The sequence below is a fragment of the Teleopsis dalmanni genome, chromosome 2 (assembly GCF_002237135.1).
Source record: "Teleopsis dalmanni isolate 2A chromosome 2, ASM223713v2, whole genome shotgun sequence".
In the NCBI taxonomy this organism is placed as follows: domain Eukaryota; kingdom Metazoa; phylum Arthropoda; class Insecta; order Diptera; family Diopsidae; genus Teleopsis; species Teleopsis dalmanni.
In genome coordinates, this window is record NC_051847.1 from 146,745,143 (window position 1) to 146,754,206 (window position 9,064).

Here is a 9,064-nt window from a genome sequence, read left to right on the forward strand (position 1 = left end):
TTTTCAAAATTCCTTTGGAAAATAATATTTTTAAATTAAAGTATAATTATAGCTGATAAAAAATGTTTGTTTATAATAATTGTAGGGAACATATAATTACAAAAAAAATTTTAAATTTGCTTGTTACTAAGTTATAAAAAAGTAGTGAAAGATAATAGTAATAGAATATAAATAATATGTATTATAATAGTAATAGAATTATAAACAATGTGTGTAATAAAAATAATGTAATATAAATAATCAATATATATTTTAAATCATATAATATAAATAATAATAATAGTAATAGAAAATACTTATGTTTAACTTAACAAACATAGCTGCCAAAAGATATTTTAAAAATGAATTTGTATCAATGTTTTATTATTACAAAAATAAACAATTATTAGGTAGTAGTATATAAAATAATAAACAAAATTGATTTTAAATTATATTTTTAATAAAAAGCAATTTTTGTTACCACTATTAACTAAATAACAAATTTTTAAGATACAATATATTTGTGTGCTATATATATTTATATTATTAACACATATGTTTTAATAATTATTATAAATTATTGTAATATAATTATTACTAATTATTTTAATATAATTATTAGTTATCATTAATTATATAATTATTAATTATTATTAATGAAATACCATATTTACACGAATCGCGTGATGTATTAGTAATTTTAGTTATATCACTTAAAACAGTATAGTAGTGTTAGATACAATTCAATCAATATTTATCATTAAATTTACTTATGTAAACTTTAAATCTAAAGATTCTGAATGGTCTTATCTAGGAATAGTTAACTTTCTTTATTTTTATTACAACCATCAATTGCATTATTATTAAATGCATCATTGTTATTATCTAATATCACATCAAATACACCTTCATCATTACCCGTATCAAGTGGGGTATACGAGATTGCTTTATTGTAATTCACACCACCTAGCAAATCACTTGAAAGTGGTGGTAACACCTCCGTTTGGCAATCTAAGCTGTCATTGTGTGATATTTCATTGACATTGAACTCTGAAAAGTAATAATATAAATATAAAAGAAAATTGGGAAATATTTATTATTATATATACCATTAATTGCATCATCTTGTTCCAATAATGTTGTAGATGTAGTAATTATGGAAGCGTCATCAATGTTATTTTTTATAATCTGTTGTGGTTGTATTTTATTTAATACAAACTCAACGCTGTCATTGTCACTGTTATTGCTGACATCTTCACTATCCTCCACTTCATCGTCATAGTTACCCTCCCATTTAAGATCCTTTTTGAGTATTGTGCACATTGTTGTGCGATTCATGCCTAACTCCAGAGCGCGACATCGAACCGATATATCAGGTTTATTGTGTAAACTTTCGCGAACTTTATTGATATTTTCCTGTGTGCGTGCTGAACGTGAACGTCCTGATCTGGGCATATCTGATAATTGACCAGTTTGCTCAAATTTTTTTACCAACTGGCGTATTGCATTAATACTTGGTACACTTGTTTTAGCAAAAAGGTCACTGGATTTTAAAGCTCGTAATGTCTTCACCATTGACAATTTCGATTCATAAAATGTTTTCAATATTAATAAACGTTGCTGTAATGTGAACCGATTCGTACGCATCTTTCTTGTCTTATTGCATATATTTGATGAATATTTATATTATTGTTTCAAATAATTATCTGGAATTATTAAATTTACACAAGCAAAATATATAAAAAAATATTTGTATTCTGTTTATTATTTCATTTGACAGTTTGTCAATATTTCGTATATGTATGACCCTCTCTCTCACTCATATGTCAAAATGGCATTATTATATTTGCCGGTATTTTGTAAACAAAACATTTGGAAAAGAAAAAGAGAAGCATAACTGTTGAGGTGACCAGCATCAACCACTTCTTTAGTCATCAAAACTAAAGCTATCCTCAATTTTATTAATTAATTTTAAAGTAAATAAACCTGCTGCTACTATATTTCTTTCAGTCCAACATTTGCAATTAACCTAAGCGAAAAAGCAAAGGAAAAACGTTTGCTTTCACATTTATTGAATTACATTATTTATTCTTTTTAACAATATAATTTTCATTATCTATTTATTTTAACCCTTTTTAATAAAAGATGGGAGGACGCAACGATATATAGGTATCTGTATACAATCTAGCCACTTTCCGCTAATAGGAAATCCAATATTCTTATTGAGATACCTCATAGAGATCAGTCTTATTGTAGGTTTACTTACAGGTCACTGCTAGATGGGAACCAATGCTAGATTATTGAATCTATTGTTGCACAATTGTTGCAGCTGTGGGCAAAACGAAAAAAGTGCCTCTCATTTGCTCTGTCTTTGCCCAGCTCATGCACGACGACAACTAAACACTTTTGAAGCCCTCTTTTTTGTGGATCTTGATCAATTACATCTACTAAAGATCTCCTACTAAACAGCATTCAAATACCCTATATATATATATATATATATATCAGTGGCCATCTATCTATGTGTTTAATCAGAGTCACTAAAATTAAAATAAATAAACGCAGAAGATTCCAATAGAGCATACCAATGTGCTTGTAAATCACTTTTAAACAATTAACAAGTTTCTACTTGGGCAAAAGGCATTCTGCTGACATATCTTAGAACTCTCTTACCATTTTTAATGTTGAAGTACATATACATATATATGTATATATACTTATAAGCTAAAAAATAAATTTGAGGTTTTATTAAATTATGCATAAAATATCTTGCAAAAAACCACAAACGAAATTAGGGGCCCTGGACGTACCCAAAAAACTTTTCTTGTAAACAGTATTAAATTTTTATTCAAAACAATAATAACAGTTTGAAATCTAAGGGGGGTACAAAGTAAGAATCGACAGTTCCAGAGTTGTCTTCTATGTCTTTTGGAGAATCTACATCCACACAGTGGTTATAAAACAATATAGGTTACACCAACATATTTTAGATTATACAGTTGCTTACTCCGTTTGCAATTGAAAAACCTTAAATATACAAACTACTTATTTACATAATTGGAAAACTTAAATTTATTAATTATTACTCCTTATATTACTCTTTTATTGTTTTAACGAGATAATTTGTAGGTAACATTATCGTTAAAATAATAAACCGTATTTCACTAAATTCTCTTTTGTCCGAAAAAAATCAACAAAACAGCTTTTGTTCTTCCTCTAGTTGTGCTTCATTTGATCGACAGTGGAAAAACAATGCAATCTGTATCTGTTTTATAGTAAAATCTTTCATGATCGCAGTATAACAAAACAGACATAGCCAAACCTTCGTGCAATCGCTTGAATTCTTCTAACTTTATTGATAAGCAACAATTTTCTACGTGCATAATATTTAATCTACTTCTACTATTTTGTTCCAGGGGTGTTAACCCGTTACCACTAGCGTACAACCACTATTTACTATTACCGATCAAAAGAAAAACAAAGCCAGGTAAATTTTCTTAAGAAGCAGCTATAACTCATCAACACAATTAATGGCTTAATGATCCTATTTAAATGTTGACCTCAGTGGAGCTACAACTACTATATATTTATTGCAAGACGCATTTGTCTAAATTGACAAAATGCTGTTCCCACATGAAAGAAGAAACCAACATCTACTTACATTCTTTGTGACTGTCTGAGACAAATTTTTATTTGAGCCAAATCGTATATACTGGTGCGGGACATTCTATCTATGTCTAATATTAGCATATTCTCAATCAGAGACATTCACGCTACGTATTCTATTAGTTGTTTGCCTAAAAGCTCGTTTATTGTCGCCGTATGACGTTATGCTGGAAGCTAAGACACTTGTGTTTTTCGTCCTCAATCTTACACAATCCCTTTTTTCACCTCCTCTCTACCTATACACCTCATCCTAACCCATATATTCGTTTTATAATTCTTTTATGTTTACTGTGCTAGGTCTAACCATCTAACTTTACTCACAATGCTGACATGTCCTGCATGAAGTTGTCATAATTAAGATTGTATTTACATCTAATATAAATAAATAAGTACTAGAAAAATATATAATTACTACATCTTACATCGTCAAGGAACTCAAGATTGATCCGATCGAAAATACATAAAGGATAGAGCCCTGAAATTATTTACGAATACTGACAGGTTTACCAACACCGCGTTTTTGAATCTCAGAATGGTTACAGGCTCCTCGGTAAGGTATACAGATCTGAGGTCAATTATTGCTTAGTTTAATGAAGTGATAAACAATAATCCAGTCAAGGCCTAGAGAGGGGTTATGAAGAAACCTAGCAGTTAATGTAGAGTAAAAGTGCTCAAGTGCACTGACTCAATTAGCCTCAACATAATATGTCTGTTCCACGAGTTATTCGTAGTAACTTTGAGTAACACTCCACTAGCAAATTAACGTGCAAATTTTACTTTTGTTTTACTACGAGTAGCTCGTAGAACAGACCTAATATATCTTAGAATAGAAATTTAAAGTTTTTCTGTTTTATATCTAATCCATTTCTTTCGAAACGAACTTTACCAAAACTTTTTTGGTTTAATTACTGAATATATGAGAAGCCATCTATTCCGCCAGCATCAACGATTACATATTTCTTGTACTTAAGTACTTCTCCAAAAGCATATACAATGAATATAAACAATAACAAATATTATTGCATTTATGTGAAGGCGATTTTTTGCTCACCCCTCTTGTTCTATCAGCAAACTTGAAGGATAAAAAATCTGAAGTTCGTTTCGAAGTCCAATAGTAGATCAACATTTAAAAAAGCAACAAAATTCTTATTTCTCCCCACAATTTCCTGAAATCTGCGTAAAATATCGGTTCACTTCCGAAATGCTGAGTTTGCTCACATTGCAGTTTCCGATTGATGACTTTTCTATGGAAATAAATAACAATCTGATCAGTTATTTTTATTTGAATGTAATTTTATTGAAATTCTTGCAATAATACATGAATTGTTTTAATATTGAAACTAATACTAATACATTTTTTGAATGTTTGAGGGTATTTTTTTACATCAATCAATTTATAATTAGTTTGCAGAGTAAGCAGACTCACTACTACTTAAAAAAAAACAATGCCTTTAAATGATTAAAGAAAAAAAAAATTAAAATAAAAATTTTAATACCACACCATTATTTTTTCTTAAGATCTAATACCATAACAAAAATCATAGTCATTATATTTATGAAAATCGTAGGAATGCTATAGGTCCCTCCGTCATTGTTTAAAATTTTTTAGCTATATTGAAAATTTTAGGAAGCCGCAAGTTGTTGTAAAGCTGGCGCGCATGGTGGGTGGTGTCATACAAGTGATGTCTGTCTTATTTGTTTTAATATTTCTTACAATAATTTTTAAGTTTTACATACAGATGTGTGTTATGTAGTTAAACTTAATTATATCATTTTGTATTTTACATTTTTTCTCAACTAGAGAACATATGATATTTTAAACTTATTTATTTTTACTTAAAATCTAAAATATTTTAAAAATATTGAAAATTATTCAGAGTCTGGTATTGACTCGTGCTCCTCAGACTCTACTGATAAATCATCAGCCATATCATTTTTATCGGCTGGTGTTGCCTTCTTACTCTCTGGAGAACCTGATTCTTTTCCATTCTTAGATGGACGACCGCGTTTTTTACCATTGGGTGTTTCGACCTTCTTTTTAGAGTCTTCTTTCTTTGGACGTCCACGGCTTGGTGCAGGTCGTGCAGATGGACGTGATTCGACTTCACTGTCGTCATCTATAAATAAAATAGAAACCATAAATAAAGAATATATATATTTTATATCTACTGCAGTATCTATATCTACTAACAGTATAAAAGAGAGCAATAAAAAAAATATTGATTACATACTACATACATACGTATGAATATACAGATAAACTTCCATAACTCGAACTAAAATGAGAGCAACAGGGTTTAGTTTAGAGAGAACCTTTTCTTTGTAAAATGGAATTCGAGTTATGGAAATTTGACTTTATATATATATATATATATATATATATGTGGACATATGTATAAATATATAATATATGTGAACATATGTATAAATATCTTTTATATGTGAACAAATATATAAATATCTTATATATGTGAACATATATATATAAATATATTATAAATGTGAACATATATAAATATATTATATATGTGAACATATATATAAATATATTATATATGTGAACATATGTATAAATATATTATATATGTGAACATATATATAAATATATTATATATGTGAACATATATATAAATATATTATATATGTGAACATATATATAAATATATTATATATGTGAACATATATATAAACATATTATATATGTGAACATATATATAAATATATTATATATGTGAACATATATATAAATATATTATATATGTGAACATATATATAAATATTTTATATATGTAAACATATATATAAATATATTATATATGTGAACATATATATAAATATATTATATATGTGAACATATATATAAATATATTATATATGTGAACATATATATAAATATATTATATATGTGAACATATATATAAATATATATGTAAACATATATATAAATATATATGTAAACATATATATAAATATATATGTAAACATATATATAAATATATTATATATGTGAACATATATATAAATATATATGTAAACATATATATAAATATATTATATATGTGAACATATGTATAAATATATTATATATGTGAACATATGTATAAATATATTATATATGTGAACATATGTATTAATATCTTTTATATGTGAACAAATATATAAATATCTTATATATGTGAACATATATATAAATATATTATACATGTGTACATATATATAAATATATTATAAATGTGAACATATATATAAATATATTATATATGTGAACATATGTATAAGTATATCATATATGTGAACATATGTATAAGTATATCATATATATGAACATATATGTATATAACATATGTATATATTTATATAGCACGTATGTATATTGTGTACAATATCTTATATACTATATTGTTTTATTATTGTATAATGTTATTATTATTTATAATATATATATAAAACATATATGTTGCATATATATTATACATAACATATACATTTCTATATCTTACATATAACACATATATTTATATATATATTATACTTATTTATATATATTACATACCTAACATATATATATATAATATAAATAAATAAAAACACATGATCATTTATTTATATATATTACATTTAATTTATTTATACATATTATATTTAATTTATTTATATATATTATATTTAATTTATTTATATATATTATATTTAATTTATTTATATATATTATATTTAATTTATTATTTATATACATATTAATTTATTTATTTATATAATTATTATTAATTTATTTATATATATTATATTTAATTTATTTATATATATTATATTTAATTTATTTATATATATTATATTTAATAAATTTATACACATATTGTATATATATATATATATATTACATTTATATATATGTAAGTATATAATAATCATATAAAATATAATGATATATTTATATACATATGTTATATATTTATAAGACATAAATATACTTGTTATATATGATAAACTTGTACATATATAGATTTATCACGGAATATATATATATACCATATGAATATATCTAACACACACACAAAACATATAGATTATGCTTTCAAAGTTTAATACTAAAGAAAAATTTTTTATTGTTTCCCTCGCACAAGAAAAACTTTGATTAAAAAAAAAAAAATTAAAAGACAAAAAAAATCTAAACCAATTTAATAATTTGTATTAATTTTTGCACTAAAAAGTTTTGCTGCCTTTTAAATAACACATTAAAAAATAATTTAAAAAACTACAAAGAAAATATTGCAAAATATTTAATTCCGAATTAAGAAACAAAACAAAATTTTTACTTACTCTCATCTTCGCTATCGGCTTTTTTTGTAGCAGACTTTTTCGGTGCCTTCTTGCTTACTTTTTTTTGCACATCGCCATCTTGTTCGGCGTCATCGTCTTCATCGTTGGTAACAACCTTTTTCGGACGGCCGCGTCCTTTTGCATCCTTGCGCGGCCTGCCACGGGGGGCTGGCGAAACGTCGCCACCGTTGGCTATTCCGCCATCTTCATCAGAAGAACGAGCGACCTTTTTTACGGGTGGCCTACCACGGCCGCGGCCGCTTGGTGGCTTTTTAGTTACCGCTTTATGAGGATTTGCTGGACGCCCGCGTTTCTTTGGTGCGGGTACCAACTCGCTATTGTCAGAGTCATTTTCTCTTTTATCCATTTTTATTTTTTCAAAATATTTACTTATATCGCTATTGAAAAAGTTTTATCAACGTTCTTTTTATTTAAACCGTAAAATTATGCTTATTTAGTGTACTCAATTCTTAATTAATGCTTTAAAATTAATCGCGAAAAGCCACTATCAACTTCCGCACTCAACTTGCTATACCGAAACTTGAAAGCGAAATAAATTTTCACTTTTAGTTGGCGTCGTTTCTCTTCGTTCGTTTTGATGAGGGTAAAAAATTATGTTTCAGTGCTGCCAACACACACAATTTTTAGTATCTGAAATGGATTTGGCGCAATTGTGCATAATTGGTATGTTTATGCAATGCGTATGTTACAGTGGTTATTTTTTTTGCAATTAAATATTAATTAATTGTAGAGAGATTAATGTATTTTTTTAAGTCTATAATGAATTATAACAAATTTTCAAAAATTTTTCTTACTATTTTGTTTTTTAATATGTATAAATTAATATTTACAATTAATAATATCAATATATTAAATATATAAACAAATGCAAGTGCCAATAATATTGTGCACCTATATAAAATATAAAATAAAACTGAATTTTTTTTATATATGTATTATATTATATATTATATTCCATTTCATTGAGTATTTATGTTTTCTTATTTGATTTTTATTAGAATTTAAATTTTATATACACAAATAAAATTAAATATGAAGATATATTTTGAACATAAGTTGAGTTTATGTAAAGTTGATA

General features: G+C 25.8%; 2 protein-coding genes across 2 annotated transcripts; both read right to left on the reverse strand.

The window, feature by feature from the left end:
• Positions 1 to 653: 653 nt before the first annotated feature.
• On the reverse strand, positions 654 to 1,714 carry LOC119681984. The gene is made up of 2 exons (XM_038095306.1): positions 1,089 to 1,714; positions 654 to 1,029 (listed from the first exon to the last, which is right to left on the reverse strand). The coding sequence occupies exons 1-2, from the start codon at positions 1,624 to 1,626 to the stop codon at positions 800 to 802; spliced, it is 768 nt and encodes a 255-aa protein (XP_037951234.1). The 5' UTR covers positions 1,627 to 1,714; the 3' UTR covers positions 654 to 799.
• A 3,211-nt stretch (positions 1,715 to 4,925) lies between these two features.
• Positions 4,926 to 8,540, reverse strand: LOC119683591 (nucleolar protein dao-5-like). Its single transcript, XM_038097363.1, has 2 exons — positions 7,966 to 8,540; positions 4,926 to 5,762 (listed from the first exon to the last, which is right to left on the reverse strand). The coding sequence occupies exons 1-2, from the start codon at positions 8,330 to 8,332 to the stop codon at positions 5,515 to 5,517; spliced, it is 615 nt and encodes a 204-aa protein (XP_037953291.1). The 5' UTR covers positions 8,333 to 8,540; the 3' UTR covers positions 4,926 to 5,514.
• Between the last annotated feature and the right edge of the window lie 524 nt (positions 8,541 to 9,064).

Bases quoted from the DNA above. Each gene is read 5' to 3' on its own strand.
- LOC119681984 (XM_038095306.1), bottom strand. From the start codon at position 1,626: ATGCGTACGAATCGGTTCACATTACAGCAACGTTTATTAATATTGAAA. The intron at 1,030-1,088 runs GTATATATAATA...ATTACTTTTCAG, and splicing joins ACAAGATGATGCAATTAATG to AGTTCAATGTCAATGAAATA.
- LOC119683591 (XM_038097363.1), bottom strand. From the start codon at position 8,332: ATGGATAAAAGAGAAAATGACTCTGACAATAGCGAGTTGGTACCCGCA. The intron at 5,763-7,965 runs GTAAGTAAAAAT...TTTTATTTATAG, and splicing joins AGCCGATAGCGAAGATGAGA to ATGACGACAGTGAAGTCGAA.